Source organism: Crocodylus siamensis, chromosome 1, assembly GCF_052110815.1.
Source record: "Crocodylus siamensis isolate JL-2025a chromosome 1, ASM5211081v1, whole genome shotgun sequence".
Classification (NCBI taxonomy): Eukaryota; Metazoa; Chordata; order Crocodylia; family Crocodylidae; genus Crocodylus; species Crocodylus siamensis.
In genome coordinates this window covers 108,858,217-108,882,535 of record NC_143395.1, presented here as the reverse complement: position 1 = coordinate 108,882,535, position 24,319 = coordinate 108,858,217, and the positions used below count along the sequence as shown (strand labels likewise).

The 24,319-nt window shown below is 43.3% G+C and overlaps 1 protein-coding gene across 5 annotated transcripts in view; it reads left to right on the top strand.

Annotated features, from left to right (window-relative positions):
- NHSL1 (NHS like 1) overlaps positions 1-24,319 on the top strand; it is a 284,707-nt gene that overhangs the window by 106,666 nt on the left and 153,722 nt on the right. For 2 of the 5 annotated variants that reach the window (XM_090040341.1, XM_090040325.1), the window contains exon 1: positions 409-1,123. The exons of the other annotated variants lie outside the window; for them this stretch is intronic. In XM_090040341.1, coding sequence (XP_089896467.1) covers positions 919-1,123 — 205 coding nt within the window. In that variant the 5' untranslated portion in view covers positions 409-918. Of the gene's footprint in view, positions 1-408; positions 1,124-24,319 lie in introns of those variants that run through there. 5 annotated transcript variants of the gene reach the window in all.

Below are 24,319 nucleotides of genomic sequence, written 5' to 3'. Positions count from 1 at the left end.
CCAGCCCTAATGTCAAAGAAATCTATAAAATGCATTTAAAAATACATGGATGCTGTATTGTGAGCCTGACTGCTGAAATTGCTCCTCTATGCTTTTTGTTGTTGTTTGCAGACATATGAACTCAGACTTATTTTTTACACTGTTGCTTGTTTTCTTTCTTGAATAGATCTGTGTTTGTATAGATCATGGGAGGTAGAATATTCATGCAGTAATGGAAATCCAGGACTTATTTCCTATTGGTGTTTGCAGAGCTACACTTGAGTTTTTCTATTCCTGTCTACAGAGTTCAGAAGTTGCACTGCCTTTGGGCTCTGGCTCAGGAAAGGAGGAGTCGGCAGTCTCTGTGGCTGCGCCTTAGGAGAGAGAGGCTATCGTATTTCACTCTAATCCTAAGCGATAGCCACGCAGCCTGTTTTTATTGTTAGGAGAGTCCTCTTGGAGATCTTTCATAAGGCTTTTCATGAAGGGAAAGCAAGGGTTGGTTGGGTTTGTGGATTACAGCTGCAGCTGCAAGGTGGTGTTTCTGATGAGGTGGAAAAGAAGACTGGATTGCAGAAACATTACTGGAAAATGATGCCAGGGAAAGGAGTGGGGCTGCAGTTTTGGTTGCTGAGTGGAGAATGGTGGAAATATGTACCTTGGTACTGCACTTCTGTACAACCCTGACAGGCTTTTCAAAACTACTGCAAGGTGCTGCTTTCTGTTTTCGTCTCTTGTTTTATTTGGAAAAGTGCTATAAACCAGTCAGCCTCTGGAGAATTACCCTGGCATGGTGACCCAGCTCTATAATTGTTGTTGGTTTAACCCTGGACAGAACTTGCATTACAGTATTAGCATTTCAAAAATCATTGTGAAGCGAACAGGAAGACTTCAGAAGGGGCTTCTAAAGTTTGTGTGCTCTACTTGGCTTCAAAGAAAATGAAAAAAGAATGTGCCTCAAGGTCTTTCAAACTCAAACAAAATGTAGGATCTCTCTCGCGTGCTGTAAGCTGGATGAATTTCTCATCTTTGTCCAGGCAGACAAAGAGGTTATTTCGTAGTGATGGTGAGCTCTCGTCAATATGTGGGCAGCAGGTAGACGAGGATGATGAGAACTGGATCTACAGAACCCAGCCGAGAAAAGGTGACCAGATTTTTATAACCCAGTTAACTATATTCTTAATGATCATTTCTCTACTATATTCCCTCCCTTTTACTCTTCCTTATTGTGTCTGAAAGTTCACTTACTCTGACATATTTGCATCCCGTGTGATTTGTGATGCCCATTGGGGTCAGTAAGACTATTTAGTTGTTCATTTTTCTTCTAGAGACCTTCCATTCCTATAGGTCTCGCCAAGAAAAGTTGGGAGCCCTGTTCTCCCGCCTTCCTCTCCCATGGTGTTAGTGCTGGCCTGTGTATTTTACCATCATAATCTCAGCACAGTCTTCCAAAGATTTCCTTGGAGTTACTTTTTAATTAAGGGAGTTCATAGACTCCAAAATGGGAAAAAAACCAACCCTAAAACCTTTCCCTTCTGTGATAGGCAACATAATATTTATGCATGTGGTGTGAAGGAAGGTGTTGAAAGGACATCCTGGTCTTCCTACTATAGCAGGACAGTTTGGCACCTTCGTTTTTCTGCCATGTGAGAGGCTGGAAACATTTTCTTCATGACATATTGATGGGCCTGTTGAAAAATATTAAGTGTTTTGTGGAGGTGGATAGAAAAAGTGACCCTCCAATACACACCCTCATAAGCAGCTTGTAACCCTACCCGTAACAAAGGAAAATGGGATTTGCTCTATAGAGAGAGAGAGAGAGAGAGAGGTGGGGGCTAGACTGAAAGAGACCCCCAGGAATAGCCAGGCCTGAGAATCTTCCTTTTGTGAAGAAAACCAAAGCTATGCAACAAGGTAAGTGCAGAAACTTCCTGCTTGCATGTGCGTCTCCATTTTTTATAGCTATGAAAAAATAAAATTAAAGAAAAGGAGAAGCACATGCAAGTAGGAAGCTTCTGCACTTACCGCTGAGAGGTGTGTGTGTGTGTAATCTATCAGTTCCGGTCCACGGTTTGCCGGTCTGTGAGCTAAAAAGGTTGGGAACCCCTGGAGTACATCACAGATCTGTCTCTGTGCCTCTGAGATGCTGAACTACAGTTGTCAGTGCATTTGTTAGTCATTACCTAGTATATTGTAATATAAATATGCCAAAATTACCTGATAAACTGGTTGAATTGTTGTTTCTCTTATTCCTGGAAAATGGCCAACAGTGGTTTGTTACTAGAAAGCCTGGAGTGATTGACTTCTGCCACAGGGTGACTTTTACAACAGCAGGCAAGCACTCAAAGGACACTTGAAGTTCAGTTAATTTTATTTTCCCTTCCTTCTCTTTCTGGCAGCAGTAGTGCTTGTTCCACTAGAGCGTTAGTTTGACTTTGTCCAAGTCAGAAATAAATTGTGGTTTTAGTAAGAGTTTCTGATGTAGCCTCCTCAGCGGGAACACCAACACGGATGTGAACAGTCATGCTGTGATGCAAAGGGAGAACAACTGAGCGCTGATTTGAGCTTTTGAAAGCTGCTCTGTAATAGTCTCCTGTGTGTAAAGCTGTCACAAAACATTAGTTGGCTAATTTTCATTTTTAATTGTTGACAAGTTTGTGCCATGTAGCAATGGTTGGTGGACTGTATTATGATATGAGGGCTCCAGCACCACTACTTGCAAACTTTTTGTTACATATTTACATTACATTTTCTTACACAAGCTAGCAATCCTTTAACACATGTTCATGTGTCAGGGCAGTGATGGGAAAGGAAACTATGCTGGTGGATTCATTGTGTGTGAATGTTGTTGGGAACATTTTTGTACACTTGATTTATGGAAAATAAAGCAATCTATTGTATCGAGCACAGAGGGGGAGATTCTTTCTGTAATTGGACAGCAAGCTGTCAAAGCTTGTTTCCTTTGTCATAACAGAAATTGCAAAACATGTTTTTTTGAGTGGGAAATGGATGGACAAAGAGTTTATATGGTGCCAAAATGTCCTTCACTTTCACTTAGAGACATCCAGTCAGATTGGACACTAAGGTGTAATACTGTGTATGCCTGGCTGATGTCTGTTAAGATCACAAATCAGGATATATGTTCTAGTTTGACTGATAGTCCCTGCTGAGTAAAGGCTTATGGAGTGGAATGGTACACTTTGGCAGATCAGGACAGAGGTGGATTTCAGCTGAATTGGAGCTGGGTACAGGTTGTCCATTACAAGCATTCTGTCCAGTGCTGTCATTCGCGTATGCTTGTGAGAATACCACATGGCATTCCAGTGACTTCAAGACCTGCCTTTTGTGCCAGTAAGCTGAAAGACAGTTTATTGCACCTGATCATTTTTAATGATGATGTTTGCAAATTACATACCATTGGAATCCAATGTTTCATGTTGCCAGCTTTTGTAGAAGTAAAACTTAGGATGTCCACCAGTGTCTGTCTTAAGTTCTGGTGTAATGTATTTGGTTCTAAATTCTAAGTGGACTATAGAGAAAAGGAGTTTCTATGTAATCTAACTTGCTAAATAAAGGATGTCATTGTAAAAAAAAAAAAAAGGAAGCTGGCTAGGTACATAAACAAAAATCCTCAGTTCCTAGAAACCCCATTCTTGTCTGCCAGCTCCTCCTCAGAAGAAATTACCTCATACATCAATTCAGAATTCTTCCTTTCTCTTTCTTTAACTACGTATAAGGAAGAGGGGCTGATAGTGGAAGGCATGGCATGCCTAATTCTTTCTCCTGTTTTTTAAGCTATTTGAACTCCTTGTTGCACTGCCTCATGCTGCATTAGAATAATAGAAAATGTGGGTTGAAAGGAACCTCAGGAAGTCATCTAGTCCAACCCCCTGCTCAACCATCCCCAACTAGATCATCCCAGCTATGGCTTTGTCCAGGCAGGTCTTAAACCTCCAGCAATGGAGATGCCACAACCTCTCTGGGTAACCTCAGTGTTTTAGTACCCTCCTGGTGAGGGAGTCCTTCCTAATATTTAACCTCAGCTTCCCTTGCTGCAACTTGTGACAATTGCTCCTTGTTCTGTCATCTGCCACCACTGAGAATGGTCTAGCTCATCCTCTGTTACCATCCTTCAGGTAGTTGAAGGCTGCTGTTAAATCCCTCGCAGTCTTCTCTTTTGCACAGCAGCAGATAGTGGAGAAAGCACAACAGGAGATCAGACAGAGAGCACAGGGAAGAAAACAGAGGAAGAGATTGGGCAGAGAGCAAGAGTAAGGAGCAGAAAGCAGAGCAGAAGGTTGGCCATATGAAGGAAATCAGAGACATACAGGGAGGATGCAGGGCTAACTTGTGACACTCCTGATGAAAAGTTTCCCCCCCACTGCTGTAGGTGACATGTTGCTGGTTTTCTACCAACCAAATGGCTAATCCCCATTAACCTAAGTGTAAAATAATAGCAGTCAGGGGGATTAGCAGAGTGCTTTAAAAACTACTTACTTAAAAAAATTACCTTGGTTGGTTGGTTTCTAACTAGCTATCAGAAGCAAATGCTGGTCAGGCAGGCTCATTCTTACTGATGTCTCTCTACTGGTTTGGAATTTGGTTTATAGCAAAGAGAAATTCTAATGATGCTTCAACAATTCCATATTGTCTTGCTATTTATTTCAGTAAATACAGCATCATGTAGTTTTGCTGTGTCAGGCTGGAAGTCTGTTAGTAAATGATGAAGTACTTGCTGTGCCTTCTTGTGTATTCTTTCCTCAGATATTCTTTCAGGGAGGTGAGATGATTCGCAATAAACTTTTACTACTATGTTTCTCTCCCTGGGGAATATGAAACTTTTGAGGATTGTTCCCTCATTAAAACATCCCTCATTTGAGGATTGTTCCCTCACTATGTGAGCAAAGAAGGAAGTGTGGGTGAATATGCCATAACCCCACTCCCATCACTTATCTGAAATCTGATGGGACTGAAGAAGGGCACACACTATTACTTGTAGAATAGCTATGTCACCTAGCAGCCCCAAGGTCCTGAATTACTTCTTTCTCTAGCGTTCAGACTCTATTTTGGGTAGGTCCATGAGAGAAAGTTCATTAGCAGCTGAAAGCAGAGGATTGTGCTGACTTTTTTTTCTGGGCTTGATTTGTATGTGAGGCTGCAGCTCCATCCTCAAAAGGGCTTATATTCACCTGGGGATTGGAGTAGATGGGGGCTGCCCTTATTCTTAAGTGTTTCATCTGGTAAGGCCCAAATACCTAATGCCTAGCAGAATCAAGTCTCTGAAAAATTGAAGTTCGCAGCCAAAAATACATGATACTCTGTGTAATACAGGAGTAAATGAGTAAAACCTTTCTCTAAAAAGTTATGCCAAGCATGTAATTTCTTGCTTGTTGGCTTGTATACTCTCTCTCCATACATGGTTCATACTTTAGGTTTTATATTGTTTAGTTTTTGATCATTTTTCCCATTAGCATGCATTTCTGCAAAATGTTCAAGGGGTGAACGGCAAGCGATCATGGCTAAAATCAATCGGAATTTAGTCAATTCATTAGAGATTAAGAGATTGAGTCAACAGTGGTTTAGAGGGCTATGCATCAGTATCATATCAGTTTTCAATGAAGTACTGATGGATCTGTACAAATGGGTTTTGATGATTGGTAGATGCTACAGTCACACTCTGTTTGATATCAGGCAGACCATTCAAAAAGCAGTCTTATTTGGTCATACAACAGTCTGACTAATCTTAGATAATTTTGTTGACTCTTTCAGTTTCATAAGGGATTTTCCTGCGTATAGCTTTTATACATCCCATTCAGCTGTCCGTTAAAATGCAACTCTGTCAGCACATTTACATAAAACATTGTTGCCTAATTAGCTCCCCAGTAAAGTCTGGGTATCTCCACATGTGGCCCTATTGGGCTGCAGTAAATTAACCAACTCTGCTATAGGTTAGTGCTTGTAAACACAAGTACTATCCTGAGGTGGCATTATTTAGTGCACTGCAACGCACATGTAGACACTGACAGGGCTGGCTGACACGCGAGGGTGTTTCAGCGTGGGGGGCTGCCTGGCAGTTAGCCCCTCACTGGAGCACCCTTGTGCCCCAGCAGGCCCCTCTGCAGCACACCAGGGTGAACCTCCAGGTCCCCTGCCAACCGGGGCTGCCCCACTCTGGCTCAACGTGCTGTGGTCCCAGGTGCATGTGTGAACACAGCGTCTAGAAGCAATACATACCAGTGCAAACTGCATTGGAGTTTATACGCTATTAATTCAAACGAATATAGATATACCCTGTGAGAGAGAAGAGAGAAAACATTTTACTTGTGCTTGTACATAGCTCCCTTGTTAAGTAGGAAGAGATCTAGTTGAGTGTATGTGCACACTCATGCATATGTGTATATATATTTAAACGATTACAATCATTTAAGTGCTTTTCCTTCAGATAAGGTGACACCCATAAGACTTTTTTACAAGCTACTGTATCTGTTCTTTATGCAGTGGTATCCATGCAGTGACCCTGCCTGTGAAGGTTACAGTTGGAATTTAGCTATCCCTGGAGGGCTCTGAAATGGTGACATACCAAATGCACATCTTGAACAACACTTTTTTCATTCAAAAGATCTGTCTAATATATTTTGTCAACACAGATACCTGCTGTCACAGTGCTGAATGCTGTGCTGTGAGCATTGAACAGATAAATTAGGACATGGTTCCCTTTCAACTGATTCTTGTGTTTCTTAACCAGCTTCAAATACCCAAGAACAGTTTGGGATTCAGATAAGCACTGAATAGTTTGGACACTTATCTGACCTTTAATAGATGCCTGACTATAAAGGCTCATAATTTCTTTATTCCTAGAAAAATCTTCTTCCCACAAAAGTAGTCTAAGAAAAGGCTTTTTTAAGTCTTGGATAGTGCACTGTGCCTTACCACTGCCTGTGAATGGTTTAACAAAAGATGACAGACCTGTTTCTTCCTCCAGCATCTTTAGGGTGATTTTTCTCTCTTCCGATTCATAGAAGGCATCATTGTGATCATCCAGTATAGTAATTCTCAACCATTTTATAATTGAGGCACTCCTCATTGGATGCAGGGATCCCTCCATAATGTCTTTCAATTGTGTGGCACTTGATTTCAAAACATAATTTATATACTATAGTGGTTCTCTCTTTGCGGAAGGGCCAGGCAGTTGGCGGGGGAGGGGAGGGGTGCAGAATTGGCCGGGCAGGGACAAGCCTGAGCCTGCCCCTAGGTCAGGGTTTCAAGAAGTTCAAGGTTTCTTTCATTTCTTTTAGATCATGGGTGGCCTAGGTCTTTCCCACTTCTGTTTGTTGTCTACTTCTGTTCAGTCCTTTTACATTCTCCTACCCCTTTCTTGCCTCCCCTTCTGCATGTTAAGTATGGCATAACTGCCTTTTTAGTTAGAAGTAGTACCCCCTGTTTCTATGCAAATTACTTGCTGCAAGAATTAGGAATGGGACTAATAGCTGACTCTGATTTTTCGCTGGGCCCATTTACACATGCTTTAATGTGCTTTAGTTAATGTACATTAAATTTAGTATCTTCATTCTGAGGTAATAAGACAGGGGTGGGCAAAATGGCTGATCAGGCCTGTGGTGGACTCCATTTCCTAGCAGCCTCTGCCCATGTTGCTGTGACCCATTTCCATGGAGACCCCAGCAGTGGTTGGACCATAACAGCACAGGGGCAGGGTTTCCATGGAGACTGGCTCCAGGAACACTGGCAGGGTGTGCAGCTCGGCGGGGAGCTGCACTGGGGCCGGGGCTAAAATCTTGTGGTAGTGATAATGTGGTCTGGAGCTGGAAGAGAGCCACCATCCGCTGCCTGCACGCCCCTGCCGGGGGCATTTGGACAGTAGATCGCAGTTCTGCCCCAGCTCCAGACCACGCTGTCACTGATGAGAGGTCCTGGCCCTGGAGCAGCACTCGTATGGGAGTTTCTTATATCATATGTTAACTCAAAAATGTTCTTTCTTTTTTTTGTTAACATAGTTCTTACGTGTTAACTCAAAAGGTGGGAAGGGTTTTAGGCGCCTTGCTGGGGAGTTGAAAGAACACATCTTTCCATTGTGCCCTCTGCCTATCCTTCTTCAGTAGAATAAGATCTAGATGCAATAAAGATACTTTTGAATATTTAAAAGTTTCAGAGAACAGCTGATGGCAGGTGGAAAAACAGTCTGTTTAGTGAGAGTTCTCCATATTGTATGTTTGTTTACATATGTTGGAGGTGTGACAGGAAGGATACAAATTACATCCCATGTGTTGCCTTGGGAACTTCTCAAAACCTTTATAGCTCAGACCATTTGCTCTTTGAAAATGGATGTAATGATGGAAAACACGGGTAGAGTTGTCTGAATTTTTCAAAAGTGCAGTGTGCATTCAGAAGCATTCCTGAGATGATACATGGACATCCAATAATTGTTCTTTTTGACTTTGGACTTGGATGTCTTGTCTGTTTCCAGATACCTCCTTGGAAGCAAATGACTGACTGCATGCATTTGGGCTCTGCAAAGCCTACTGCAACAACAATTGATTAATAGGTTTGTATATAATACAAGCGTTAGTGCAGTTGTATCAATTTATAACAAAAAGTGAAAATAACCATATTTTCCAACCTAAGAAAATAGGTTGTCTAGCTGGCAAATTTCAGTTTTCTTAGCCAGTTCTCTGACATGGGAGGGAGACCCCACTTATTCCTTGACCTCCCCTGATTATCATTGTCTTAAATGGAGATGAACTGTTTATTCCATCATGGGAAGAATAGGCTTTCCTTCACTACTAGCAGTGCCACCTGACACAACTGAGTCATTTTTTTTTTTTAAGATGACACTCCTTTTGAAAAGCTGATTCAAGTAACGTTCAGTGATGGACACGAGGCATTTTCTTCTGAACAAGGCATGTGGAAAGTTTATACTTAAATCTAAATGTGAAACATTAGAAGTTTTTTGTTTTTTTTTTTTAATGCCAAAGGTTGCTTTAAATTCCAGAAGAGTAACTGCTAGTGGGCTCAGCTTGTGGTGTCTTAGCAGGGATGACATGGATAATTATGGTGCATTGATAAAAATGTCAAGTTTGAAAATGCCCAATTGATAGAGTAGGATTTTCTTTAAGAATGTCCATTAGTTCTTGATAGTATGGTTATCAATGTTTTAAGTTTCCATAAATTTAAAAATTAATGACATTAGCATAAGTAGCAATGTTAGTACTTATAAGATTCAGTACTGATTACTATGCTGTAAATGCTTTTACCATCTGTGATAGATTTAAATACTTGATGGTATCAGGTAAGTTTTCTCTAACATTCCAGAAAGGACTTTTAGCATTCTGGGAATTAATTTTTGAATACTTTTTTTGAATAGGTATGTGAGTGCTTCCATTACAAATAAATATTATGGATTTAGAACTAAAGCTGAAGAAAAAATTATTTTGTGGAATGTTTTGTTCTTAGTTTATGAAATAAAATGAAAGGGCAGTTAGAGCCTTTTATACCATTTAATGCAGAAATTTTTCTAATATTTTTCTAATATTTGTGCACTGATTATCATCAAGAATAAGGATGAGTAATATACCAACAATGCACTGTGTACTTTTAAAAGGAACCGTTATGGTCTATTGGAACAGTAATTTATGACAGACTGTAGTGTCCATGTAGGTATGAAATTGTGCAAATAGGTCTCAAGGCTTTAGGTAAGTACATAAATGGCCATTTTACAAAAGCCTACAAAAGTATATACCCAAGAGATTGGAATGGCTCCAAGGTAAATATTACGTATTTTATGTACTTCCATAGAAGTCTGTATTTTCCTTATCACTTCTTATCTCTTTATAACTGTGTTTATGAAATATTTATTTGAAAAGCTAAGTCTAAAATGAAAAAATCCTAGGAAGTTTGGTATAAGGTATGACACTCTGTCCAGTCATATATTCTCCCTTTTTACTTACTGTCATTAGTTATAGACCTAAAAATAAAATTACATGTGATATAGTTATCTGCAGGTCAATAGGTGGACACAGTTATGCTTTGTATAAAATTGGGCCCTATTATGTTTCTTTAAGTGTGAACTTTATCACATGCATGATATTTGAATGTATTTTATAACTAATCAACTTTGTTCACCTACAGCTATTCAGAAAGAATTGTATAACTAGGGTGATAGCCTTAAATTATTCTGATTATTGAATTCATAGATTTTATAGACATTAAGGCTGGAAGGGACCTCGGAAGATCGAGTCCAGTCCCCTGCCCAAAGGGCAGGAAGTCAGCTGGGGTTATAGGATCCCAGCAAGATAAGCATCCAATTTGCTCTTGAAGGTGTTCGATGCGTTGCAATAGAAAAAAAAAAAAAATTCTGCCCTCCTTTATCTTAGGGTTAAACTATGTTCCTTTTTTCTACTTGTTCAGACACTTAAATAGTTTAATTGCATACTCATCTTGAAAAATTTTTACTATGTATCCAATACATTTATTGCTTCAATATTATATTTAATAGATACATATTTTATATTACTGAAAGTGTAATATAAATCCTCTTAACCTCGTTCTAGAGCTACAGAGTTACAGGGACCGCATTTTGAATAAAAAGGACAGACTCGAGGAAAACTTGAACGCAGCTTGTGACGAAGTGTCATTTTACTAAGTACCCATAAAAGACATTGTGAACGGAGTTGTCTTACATTATGGTTGTAGGTGATGTTTGGATTGGCATGATTGTCACAGCTGTCTTTTTTACAAATAGCTTTATCATTTGTTTACTTCCTTGTAGTTGTGAGAGAATGAATGCAGTGCTGTGATTTCCATCCAGAAAGTGAATGGTTTTATTTCATAAGAACAGCTTCAGGATGCATAGCCCCTGAGTTCAGAATGTATGTTTTTTTTCTCTCATTTTCCAGAATTGTTCCTTTTCTCTATTATGTGTTTTAATTTTTCTCTTAGTTGGATTATGAAGTCTGTTTCAGATGAGGGGCAGTGCCACTACCTTTGATCTTGGTACACTCTGCTGCTGGCTATTTTATAAATGGTCATACGTGTTTCAGCAAGGTCTCACTCTGAGACTTTGCTTGATATTATGCTCTAAACTGAATGAAGCAGAGTGTGCCCTCTTGCAACGTTCCTCCAACTGATAAAGCAATGAAATTGCTGAAAGTTCCTTATGTGACTGTAGTGTTTGCTGAGCATTGGCAAATAGCTAGTTTCCTTAAGTCTCTAAAGACTTATAAGATGGCATCACCAAGATGGCTGAGATGTTGGCTGAGGAGATTGTAGCTAGCCATTTGTGGTTGCATAGGTGGAAGTATAAATAATATTAAATTGATAAATGCATTCTTTATCTAGACAGGATTGTTCAGCTTCCAGGCAGCTGGGGGCCACTTATGTGCCATGGTGCCTCCCCCCCCTGCCATCTTCAGGCTCACCCCCACTATATGGGCAGCCTAGCATGTTCCCCTTCCCACAGTGTGGGCAGCCTGGCTGCTCCCTTGTTTCTCAGCCTTGTGAGAAGCCCAGCTCCTTCCTCACCTCTCAGCTGCACATGCTATGTCTCATCTTTTGGCTGCAGGTGCACGTCAACCTGGATATGCGTGCTGCTAGGTGCCTGGCTCCTCCTCGGCTCCCAGCCATATGTAAAGGCCCTGTGCCTGCAACACAACCTATCCTTCCCCCTGCCACAGATGCAGCACCCTCCCTGCCTCCTGGCCACATGCCCAACTGCAGTGCAGGCAGCCTGGATCCTGCCTTTCACACATGCAGTGTGAACAGCCCAGGCCCATCCCTCTTTGCATGCACAGCATGGACACCGTGACCTCTTGTCTCTGTGCTGCTCCACTTCATTCCCAGGAGGCAGGAAATAAAAAAAGTTTTCTGGCAGGAAGTAAAAGCCTGAGGAAGACAGGGGAGCTTGAAGAACTTGGCTGCTGCAGCAGAAGCAACAGGGAGTGCCAGGGGTGTTGGAAGCTACAGGTGGCATAGAGCCAACGGGTCATTAGTGGGACATCCCTGATGTAGACAAAACAGGGATGGGTAATTAAGGGAAAGAGCATAACTTAATAAATTCAATAAAAATAATTTTATAAGCTCATTTGCAATTAGTTTTAAATAATAATTAAAAACCCAGTTCTACAGTAAAAGATTTGTCCCAGCCGCTTGTAAATAGAATCGTAGAAAGTTCAGGTTAGAAGGGACCTCAGGGGGTCAGCTAGTCCAATCTCTTGCTCAAAGCAGGATCATCCCCAACTAGATCTTTCCAAAGCTTTCTCTAGCCAGCTCTTGAAAACCTCCAAAGATGGGTAACCTGTTCCACTGTTTTACTAACCTCCTCATGAGAAGGTTTTTCCTAATATCCAACCTAAACTTCCCTTCTGCAACTTGAAACCACTGCTCCTTGTTCTGTCATCTGCCACTGTTGAGGACAGCCTAGCTGCATCCTCTTTTGAACCCCCCTTCAGGTAGTTGAAGGCTGCTATTAAATCCCTTCTCAGTCTCTCCTCATAAGACTAAATAAGCTCAGTTCCCTCAGTCTCTCCTCATAAGTCATGTGCCCCAGCCCCTGAAACATTTTTGTTGCCCACTGCTGGACTCTCTCCAATTTGCCCACAACCTTTCTGTACTCCAGATATGGCCTTACCAGTGCTACATAGAGCGGAATAATCACTTCCCATAACCTACTGGCAACTAGGGCTGTGCAAAGCTTTGGTAGCTCATTTGATTTGGAGGAGATTCAGCCCAGTTTAAAAACAGAATCTCTGAATGTGAATTGAATCGGGAGACCAAGTAAAAGCTCTGAATTGATTCGGAAAAAGATTTGGCCGATTCAGAGATTTGGCCATAGACTAAACAGGCAGCTCACATGTGTCTCCAGCTGGTAAGTCTGTTGGAGTTATGGGCAGGGAAGAGGGAAGGGGTGTGGGGGAGGGAAGGATTGGAGCTGAGACAAGCTGCCTAGCTGGGGCAGGGAGGTTTGTTACTCGGTTGGGGGGGGTGGGGTGTAGAATGCTGTGGCTCTGCCTTGCTGCTGCTTGCGCAGCTGGGATGGGGGGGTGGGGGTGGGAATGCAGGTGCGGTTCGCTCCAGACAGAAGGGGGCAAGCAGCAGCAGGGCATAGTGCCTGCTCCCAGAGCTGCCATGCCCACATCTTATGCCCCCTGTGCTGTCTGGCAACCAGCAGCCCTGCTGCTGCCCAGAGTGAGCCACACCTGCATTGTCTCCTGACCCCGTGCTTGGGCATCTCTAGAGGAGCCATGGGAGAAGCCCCCATGGCTGCACTGCCTGGCCCCATCCCCCGCCTGGCTCAGCTTCCTGGCCCTTAAAACAAACAAACAAACAAAAAATCTCTGCACTCACCGGCTGCAGGAGCAGTGATTGGGGCCTCTGGGCACTCTTGGGAGAGCTCCCCCCATGCAATGTCTGGCAGTGGGGATGCCCATGCCCCCTTGTAACAGGTCTAGCATGCTGGAGCCTTTCTGTTTGTGGCTCCGCCTTCCTGTCTTGGGCTAACCACCTGCTTACTCACCTGCCATGCGTTGAACTTAATTGATTGAGTGATGTAATTAGTGGGAAGCTACCCACTTTATATGCCCAGTGTCAGGGGGCGCTACCTGTGGCTCCTTTTCCTCCCCTACACTGCAGCCCAAGCTTCACAGATGGTACTTGACATGGTTTGCCCTATGCCTTGGCCCTCTTCTTTACTTCCGGGGCTCCCTGCTGCCTGCTCTCGCTCTGGGGCTCCAGGGCTGGGGCCAATGCGCCCCCAAACAATGCTGCGCCCTCTTGGGCGCAAGGAAACCACACACTACTGTGGCGTCCCTATGAGGCCTCCTCCACCCCTAACAGCCTCACCCGGTCCTCCAGTTAAATAGTAAACACAAAACACAAAGCCCCTGGGCTATAACATAAACTAAACCAACTGGTCAAAAATCCATGTTCTGTCCCTACCGGAAAAATACTTCAACTCAGCCGCAACCAGGGGACGCTCCTGCAGTCTATCTTCCCCTTTTCCCTGCGTACTGGCCAAGCTCTCCCCTCCATGGCTGCCAGAGGGGAACTGCCCTCCTGGCCTTATGCTTGGGCTTAAGAAGGGGCCAAGCCCTGCCCCTTCCTGTCAGCTGACCCCCTTGGTTTCCCTGGCAACCAGCACCTGTGCTGCCCTGGTGACTGGCAGTTGAGCCTCCCCCTTCTCACCACTAGGGGTTTCTCCTGCCATTTCTGCTTTTAGGTGCAGGGCACCCACGAGCACTGCGACACCCCTGCTTGGCACCTATGTAGTAGCTGCCCCATGGCGCATGTTCAGTGAGGCTTGGCAGGGTGCCACACGCTGCCTGGGAGCTGGGGCGGCTCCATGCATCAGCTGGAGATCCCAGTTCAATTCCCCAGCTCTCTGATCATTCCCCCAGCTCTTCGCAGGAGGCACAGTCCCTGGATTTGCGTGTGGGGTTTCAGCAGGCTGCTGCTGCCAGATGGAGAAGTAGCTCAGACCCACCACCATCACCAGCTGGCAGCAGCAGCCTGTTGTCATCCTGTATCATCCGAGGGCCTGCACCCCCTGGGAGGACCTGGGGGAAGTGATCAGGGAGCTAGGGAATCGAACCAGGAACTAGGGGAATGTTCAGGCCCTCAGTTTGATTTCCCAGCTCCCCGTTCAATTCTCGTGGGAGCTGAGGCAGCTCCAGCAGTTGGCCATAGCTCGGCAGCGCTCAGCCCCAGTGGCCCCAGCTTCCAGGCAGTGTGCAGTGCCCTGCCAAGCCGTGCCGTACCTGCACCATGCGACAGGGATCGCTCCATGGAGGGAGTGATCCCTGCTGTCCCCCACTGCCCTGCACTGCATGGGGGGGGCTCTGCCACGAGCGCCCAGAGGCTGCAATTGCCACTGCCAGAGATGAGTGCGAGGCTTTTTTTTAATTGCTGGGGCCAGGCAGGGGATAGGGCCGGCCTGCTGCCCAGGGAGAGGCAGGCACAGTTGGAGGAGCCGCAGGAAAACCTGCAGCCACCCAGCTGTGCTTGCCTTTCCCTGGCTGATCCAAATTGCTGAATCTCTCCGAATTGGTGCTGCATCTTCTAAAGCTGATTCAGCTGAATCAATTCTGGATGGTGATCTGAATCAAGTAACTCCTTCAAATCATCCAAACCTGAATCGAATACTTCCCTACTGGCAGCACACCTAGCAATGCAGTCCAGGATGCTGTTAGACTTCTTGGCAACAAGGGCACACTGCTGACTCATATTCAGCTCCTGTCAATGTAACCCCCACGTCCTTTTCTTCAGAGCTGCTGCCCAGCCAATCGGCCCCCAGCCTGTACCGGTGCATGCGAGAATGTTGTGGGAGAACGCATCAAAAGCCTTGCTAAAATCAAGGTATATCGCATCCAATGGTCTCCCCACATCTCATCATAGAAGGCAGTCAGTTTGGTCAGGCATGACTTGCCCTTGGTGAATCTGTGCTGACCATTCCTAGTCAGATTTTTTCTCCTCCAAGTGCTTAGAAATTGATTCCTTGAGGATCTTCTCTGTGATTTTTCCAGGGACTGAGGTGAGGCTGACTGGCTTGTAGTTCCCTGGATTCTCCTTTTTCCCTTTCTTAAATATGGGCACTGTGTTTGCCCTTTTCCAATCATCCTGCACCTTTCCTGATCACCATGAGTTTTCAAAGATGATGGCTAATGGCTCTGCAGTTGCACCAGCCAACTTCCTCAGCATCTTCGGGTTCATCCCATGCAGCTCCAGATCTTGTCAATTAAATTTTCTCTCATCTTTAAGCCACTTATTTTAAGTTTTGCTGCAAAGTTTCAGAAACAGTAGAGCTTTCATGTAGTGTTCACCCATCTGTTTTTAGGCTGTCATCATTCAGAAACCATTGCTCAATTTAGCTTCCAATTTATATTATCAGCTTGGAGGCCAACATTTCATATTTTTTTCTTTTGGGGAAAAAGGAGCAAAACTGGAGTTTTAAAATGGAAAACCAGTTATAATTTTAATTGTAGTTAATGTCATTGCAGGATGGAAAAAATTAAAATACACACTTGTGTCTTGTTCTGGAATGCCTTAACTACCCTTCCTCCCCAGCTTGATCCATTGAAGTACATGGCTTTACACATGTGTATTGTCTTGGAGAATTATATTCTTTGCTTGGACATGTTTTTCTAATAACATGAAAAGGTGGCTTCTTTTCTGTACATCTTTTCAATGTAATTAGAATCTATTCAGCCTAAATCTTTGCATCACTCCCCTTACATGTGCCACATTGAGCTCCATTTTGGCACTTTACCACTGTGGAGCAGATGGTTTCCTTTGGCACTGCTCTCCTGATGAGCCTGCAGTGTGTGAAAGTGAGATACAAGCAGTGATTTAAGTGCACGTGCAATTGGTGTATCACTTACCCATCCCCTTAAGTGAGGAAGATGTTAAGAACAGGGAGAGAGGCTCAAACACTGAAGTATATAAGGGAGTGGGAGAGGATAAAACATTGCCCAACTGAGATGCTGAGTAAAATTGTTGTAGCATATGAACAACCATCACAGAAGACGCTTGTTCCATGAATGTGTTTGTGTGTGAGTGTGTGCAAACACATAATTAGGGGAGAAATCTCCTCCCTACCAACAACACCTTGCCTGTCCGTGGTGCAGGAAGCTATGCATGCAAATTGGCAGCTCTGATTTAATCATTGCCAATTTAAACTTTGTTCCCCTGGTGAAAGGCAACACAGCCAGTCATGGTAATGTACTTTGTCTGATTAACTGCACCTGCTGACCATCTCCAGGGAAAACCAGGAGGTTCCATGCACATCAGTATAAACAGCAGATCATTTCTGGCATATCCCTTTAGATATACCTCCACACATACCTCTGTTCTCTAGCTTGCTGGTTTCTGTGCTGTCAATTCTCTTATTTTCTATATATCTCTTGCTGAAGGGTATAGGGGGGAGAAAGAAACGTAGCTCAGTTGAGATGTTGAGTTCTTTGGCCATTGTGCTCAGTGAGGAGTGGGGACAGTCATGGAGCCTAGTCGGCTGTTCTGACCAGGCTTCAGGTGCTGCACACAATATTGCTCCGGGTTTTTTTGGTCCTGGGCACATATTCAAATAGTGTGCCCAAGAGCAAAAAAACTCTGGAGCAATGAGGTCTAGAATTTATTTGTACGCATTAATCGCATGTGTAGACGCACCCAGTGACTCTTTAATATGATGCCACAACTGGTATCATATGTAGACTCTTTAATATGATACACAGTGAGTTAGCAGCAGAACTGTAAATGCAAGGGTAAATGCCTTTCAGCTGTCTGCTCTTAGAAAAGGAGAACTATCCCCTTTTGCTAAGTGGAGAACAGTCAGCTACTGTTTTACTTCTGACATCTGGCTATCTCAGTGGAACTTAAACACTCCAATCCAATAAACACCAAACAGCAGTGCTGATAAGAAACTCAGTCAGTTTTCTAGATTTCACTTTGATTTGGACTGATAGAAAAGCAGCAAGCATGTCATATTAATCATGTCAGTTTGGAAACAAAAATAATTTTGCTTCACCTCTGTATGGATGCTCTGCACATTCAAGATGGGGTTTTGTGCAAGAAAGTTATAGAAATGCTGCTTATTTCATGTGTTTCTCCACTAGGGTTCCAAATAGATCCATGAGGGTCTTAACATCTGATTATGACTAATAGAAAGGGGAAGGTTATCAGTAGGGGAGCTCATTTTTCAGCTGTAAGACATACTTTCAGTCTGTAAAAGGTTTTGGTTCATTGTTTTATCTTGGATGGTGCTGACACAGTTTTATATCTCAGCAGAGGGAGGGTCTAAGTGCCTGATCTGTTAAGGAGTAATGTGGCATTATAATCCCATGACTCTGAATCATTAGACAACCATATGGCTAAAAGGCTGCAGAATGCAATGAATTTATTCCTGGATTGCTAAGTAAACATTTTGTTTTCATACAACAATAATGGCAATAACTGACATTGTCACTCTATTATGCTCACTTGTATTCCTTTAGTCTGGAAACAAAAGAATCTTTTGTTTTTGTTTTGAACATCAGTTATGGGATAATTGACAGAGTTGATTGCAGATTGTGTGGTTATGATGCGTTTTTTATGCTGCTCAGGGTGGCTACCTGTTCTGAACCACAGCTTATCTGACCAGGCTAAATTCTAGTTATTAGAATGTGTGCCTTCAGTGTAAACAAACCAAGTGATCCTTTTCCGTCAGCAGCACACAGGAGGAAAACTTCATGCATCCTTCCTGCTCATCTTGATCTTGACTTTTACACTTTCCATCTTAATACCTGAGAGAATCCCATATGATGTAGGAGTAAAATATTGAGAATTATTTTATTAGGAACCCTCATAGTTTGTAATGGAAATACTATTTAAGGATAGATTTTTGGGGGGGTTTTGCCTCTGCTGACAGGTGGGATTTGAAGCTTTTAACACTAAGTGCTGTTTAGACAGTTCATTTAGTGCAATTACCCAGATATGATTTGGTACTGAAGTTCTTCTAAAATGATGATTTCATATTTTGAGAGAAAATTTGCAGCAGCATCTTGAAATCCTATGATCCTCATTTGTTTTCTTTGTGATTTCTATTATGATACTTTCTTGCCTATTGGCAGGCAGTTCTTTGAATAGTTGTGATATCTTTTATTAGAACAGCTGTAGTTGGAAAAAAGTTCTTAGCAAGCTTTCAGGAGCAATCACCCATCTTCAGGCAGAGGGAGTCTCTACTGTTCTGTGACTATCTTCCCAATTCAGAAATATTTTCTTTTCTGGCTATTTTAACATAAATGGTTGTTATGGCAAACCCTTTCTTTAGACCTGCATGCATAAATGAGAATGCCCTCTCTGTATAGTTTTTGTTACTGAGAAATTCGTGAACACATTTAGAGGTGTCAGTAACAGATTCCTTCCTTGACCTACAGCAAGTCATAGAAGTGTTTGTCCTTTGTGCGCCCTTTAACTTAAAAATAAGTCAAACAGAAGATAAGACAGGCTTTTTGATGACTAAGTGTTATCATTTATTTCCTTTTCTTATGGCAAAAGAATAGTACTTTCATGATACACACCTCACACATGGCAGAGAACATTTATTTTATTCACCTGTTTCATACAAAAAAACCTTTTAAGTATATGATAATTGTGGTATGTTACAAATGTACAGGTTCTAATATCCTGTCTAATAGTATTGAAGTGAGACCTAAGAAAATTTAATTCAGGATTCTACTTCTAAAAGGATTTAGTTTACTGAAGTAATGGGTTCTAACCTCTGTTAGTTTTGATTGCAGATTATTAAAAGATGAAGTGTACATTTGTGGCTGCCACATTCAGGCAACCTGGTAGTGTTTCAGGGCTATTTTCCCATAGGGAATGGATGCACATATTAATGTTTCAGAACTAGAATGGTACTTTACAAATGGTATAAGCTTGGGACTTTAAAAATGGAGCATTTAAAAACGGACAAACAATTTTCACTGTTTCCTTTGTTTCTTTTCTCCCTCTAAATTACTTTTCCATAGAATTCCATTCCCTTGCATCTTTTGAGTACTTGGTACATTTGCTGTTTCTGGCATAAAGAGTTTGATATGGTAGAAACTTAATAGTGTGAACTATAAGAGTGGTGATGCTCAGGAGCAAAACTGTTATCACCCAAAGGCTCATCTTGCAAGTAACTTCAATACATCTTTGTTCTCCAGGCTCTTGATAGCCAAGTCGAGAACAAAATGGGCCTATGTGGGAGATGAGTAGCAGGGTGCCACTTTAACCAGTCGAGCAGTGGAGTATCACTAATGATAATCTCCTAATAAGAGACTGTATAGGACATCATTGTAAAGAGGTAAAGAGTTACATGGATAATGGAAAACAGAAAAGGACCGTCAAAATAGCTGTGTTGTTTTTCTTACTGGTGTGTGTTTTTAAGCCAAGTGCGTGAAACTCACCCCTCCTCACAGGCTAGATCTGGATGTCACTGACAGCCCCAGTGGTGCTCTATACCGTTCTTTCAGTGGCAGCTTCTGCCCCACTTGTCCTGTCCGAAATTCCTGCCCTCCCCCCAGGAGGCCTACAGGCCAGGTTACTTCTGAGTTCAAAGACTTCTAGAATTCCAAGGTTAATGCTGATTAGATTATGTTCATGTGAAAATTAGTCTCTGTAATTCCCCAAGAAACCTGTAGAATGCCTCTGAGTTGAGACATAAATATAATGAGTGCAACCTCAACAGAAGGGGTGAAGAGTGTCCATGTTAGTTAAACTTAGCTTGATGCGCCAACATCCCACTTCCAGGGTAAGCGCTATACACTATCAAATAATAAGATATGCAGCATCCCCTACTTTTAAAAAGTGACGTGTGAGCCTGTGATCCATATCCAAAGGGACTAAGAAATTCAAGAGAGAGCTTCAGGCTATGAATCTGTTTCTCTAGGAGGCCTAACTCAGGTTTGAAGTCCAGGCAAGATGTACTGGGTTTTCATCTGTTCCTCTGGCTTGCTTAGCATGTGCTTGCTTAGCATTGAAACTGTTATGATTTTTGAGCATGCCTATATTGACCTTCTGCTGAGTCTGGCAGTGCTGCTGGGGAGCACAGTATCCGCACTTGCTCCCATTCCTCCAGCACCAAGTTCCAGAAATGAGGCAATGTTGCCGCTTGAGACCAGAGTTTGAGCATCTTTTACTGTCTGTGTGCAGCAAAGAATCCACTAGTGGTTCTGAGCACATGTCTCAGATGGGTCCTGAACAGCTACCCTGCTTTATAATTAGCATTTGGCATACAAGGAGCAGGAGTGAGGGGTGGGGGTGAGCTTCCTGATGGCAGATATGGCCTCGGCAGCATCCAAGCCCTAACTCTTTTCATTCACTGTAGAGTGACATAGGCTGATCATCCCCAGGCTTAACTTTTAGGTACCTAATGCACGCAGCCACTGGTCCTTCCTTCTTCACATCACGTCTTCCCTCTCACCAGGTCCTTCTTTCTATCTTATCCTGGTCTTCCTCTCTGCATCTGACCCCCATGTAGCCCTTCTTATCACCATCTGCTGCCACCACTGCCTGAGTTTGGAGTCTCCGTGCTGTATTCTGCAGGGATTAAGGAATGCAGTAGCTTGCAGTGGCCAGACATAGGAACTTCAACTCTTTCAGAAGATTCAGCTGGGCTGAGAAAATGCCAGACAGTGTTGGCAATGCATAAGTGTCGCACAAGCTACTTGGCAGCCTTGCAGACTGGATAGGTTTCATCCCCTGAGACTGTTTTTGTAGAAGTGTTTTCCAGGCACTGGTAGCATGCTAAAAAGGAAGTAATCTGTGCGTGCTGTTTCATCACATGCCACCTTGTAGAGATTGGCAATCTTTGAACATGCCAGGGAGAAAGCTTGAATACAGTGAAGTGAGGAAAGAAGTATTTTTCTTATTTGGATTTACATATCCACCAATGCAATGGCATAATGGCACATTCAAGATGCTCTTAGTCTGACCAACATGCACCAACACTAAGTTATGAGAGATGAATTTAAAAAATGTTCATGTCATATTCTTGAACAAGAGGTATTTTGTATCTAACCCAGAGGTATCAAACATCCAGCCCCGCAGGCCAGATGAGTGATACAGGGCCAGTCCATAGACTGGATCTGGCCCACAGGCTGTATCTTTGACACCCCTGATGTAACCCATCTTCTTGCCAATAGAAGATTATTTCCTACTGTTCATTTAGCAACTGTATGCCCATTACTGAAGATATTTTTCATTATTCCAATAAAGAGTAGGTTTGTTTGACCAGGATTTTTCCTGTTTGCTCAGTTCTTCACTTAATTCCCTAAATCAAATTATATGTGTTTAATACTTCAAATTGCTCGTAATGAATCAACCTTTTGTGCTTCTAGTAAGTGTGTTGTACTTCTGTCTTCTGAATTCTTTTTGGTATCTTTTTGTTAATGAAGTGTCCAGAAAGGAACCTGATAATCACCTGGTTACAGTGAGCTAAGTAATTTTTTTTTTTTTAATCTTTCTTTCTATGATAGTGATTTTAGCCAGTTCATAGGAGACTAAGAGACAATGCGGGGGCTGCAAAATGGGCAGCTCCACAGGGCTTATTCAGTTGCAAACCTGCTGTTTGTTTCTACTGCACCATGAAGAGTTCTTATGGTTGATTTTCTTTCCCTGTTCTCGGTTGCTTTGGTTTGCTGTATTGCAACAGTGGATCCAGCAGAGAGGAGAAAGCCTTTAACATCCAGACTGAGATGGTTAGAGCAGTACCGACTGCTTTAGATCATGTATGCAGAGTAAAGGGGAGGAGTGACCATGAGGAGAAAGACAGTTGGGACTCCACTTAGGTTAATCGTTCCAGCCTAACTTCCAACTTCTGGTGGGGTAGGGTCTCCATCTACCTCTAACCTCTGGAAGTGTCATTCTCCCTCCCAGTTGCCCTTTTCCCAGTACCTATCCTTTTCTGGACTGGAAATGTTTTCTACTTTCCCATGTCCTGGGGTGACTGCCTATCCCTTATTGGGTAGGACAGTCCCAGAATGGGATCATGAAGTCATGGTCCCAGGCTGCATGACTCCGGGACAGTATTTGTCCTGGATTTGTGACATCACACAGGGATTCAGGTTTCTCCTTGCAGGCTGGCAGTGCTCTGGGCTGCTTGGGGCTGCTGGGAGCTGGACATGGGGGTTGCCACATGCACGTATGTACCCACACACATGCACATGGCCGGTAAGGCAGCTGGGCAGGGTGGTGAGCAGTTCCTTGCAGATAACTCAGTGGGAGGGGAGCAGGTGTGAGGGGGAGAAAACAAGGCCTCCCTGGTGAGGGAAAGAATAAGGCAGGGGCTGGGGCTAGGGGTGCTGCCCAGCCAGGGCTGTGCATAGGGCCCTGAGGCTGGGGCGGGGAGCGGAACAGAGCCACGGGCGGCTTGTCCAGAGGGCACGGGGGAGGGCAGCTCCCTGCTGCTGCATGCAACCCCCAGGGAGGGGGGCATTGTTGGGAACTGCCCCTCAGATTTGTGTATGGGGCAGAGGCAAATGCTGGCTGCCTGCTGCAGGCTTGGGGCTTCCTGTCCTACTGCCACCTCCACTCCCCCCCCCCAGGAGCCCTGAGCCAACAGCAGGTAGCCCACATTTGCCTCACTCTGCTCTGCTTCAGCTGTGCTGCCCGGGGGCGGGGTTGGTGGTGGTGAAGGGAAGTGGGCATGTCCCTGCGTTTATATTTTAAAAAGATGGTCATCCTACCATGTGTCCTCATCTTTTCCACCCCTACTCCCTTCAGTGGCAGTTAGAAGAAGGATCCAGTATAATGTAGCTGGTGGATATTTCACAAGGTGATGCAGAGAAACTGGCTTCCCGGGTGGCTGTTAGAGTTCTGAAGAGTGGTGGGGTATTCAGCCTCTGAAATCTGTGCGACAGGATAGCCTTTGTGGGCACAGCATCAAAAACACATTTGCTTTATTTTGGAACCAAGTCACACTTCCAAGTCATGCATAATTTCTTGGTCAGCATTACTGATTCTCTTTCCCCTGTACTTCTTATTTCTTTCCCTTCCCCCTTCTCTCCCCATGTATAAAGTTGTATTTTTTTTCTAAATTCAATCTTAATTCTGTTTTTCTTTCTTTTTCTTTTTTTTCTCCTGCTCATGTTTTTTAATCTCCCAAGGTCTACTTGTATTATTTTTTCGGTCCTCACTGGCGTTCGCAGCTGCTCTCAGATAGAATCCCCTATGAATGTCATTAATGTGCTGCTTATTTCCTCTTCCAGGTAATTAAAATTTGACAAGGCCAGACCTAAAACTGATCCCTCTGGAACCCAGCTAAACACCTCCCCCACCCAAATATGTTGCTGAATGTTTTGTATGCACAGTTTGTTGGCTAATGAAGATCCTCCTTAAGAACCAAAATAGCCTGGGATGTGATTACGGTACTCAGAACAGAAAGCAAAGGGAGGAATGCTTTTCCTTTGTATAACTTCTTAGATAAGGTATATTCAGACATTAACACTGAGCTGTATCCTTCATGTTGGAGGAAAATACAGGTTAAGCTAAGCTAAACTGTCTGTTAATTGTGGACTGAAACCTCTGTAGATTTACGCCACGGTTTTGTTGCAGGAACTTCTGTGCATTCTGAAGCTGTTACCCACCCACTGAAATAGCTTGGGTATCTGGTGACAAGCATTGACCAGCGATAGCTGACAGGACTCAACATCTTAATGGTGTTTTGTTGTTTTTTGAGCTGTTTGCATCATTTTCTACATTGATATGTTGGATAGGAGCTCCTCAAGACATTTTCTCATGCATGTTCTTATGTGTTTCACATTAGGCTGGACCTACAGACAAATAATGGATGCGGAGGGTATCCCCTTTCCTAGTTACA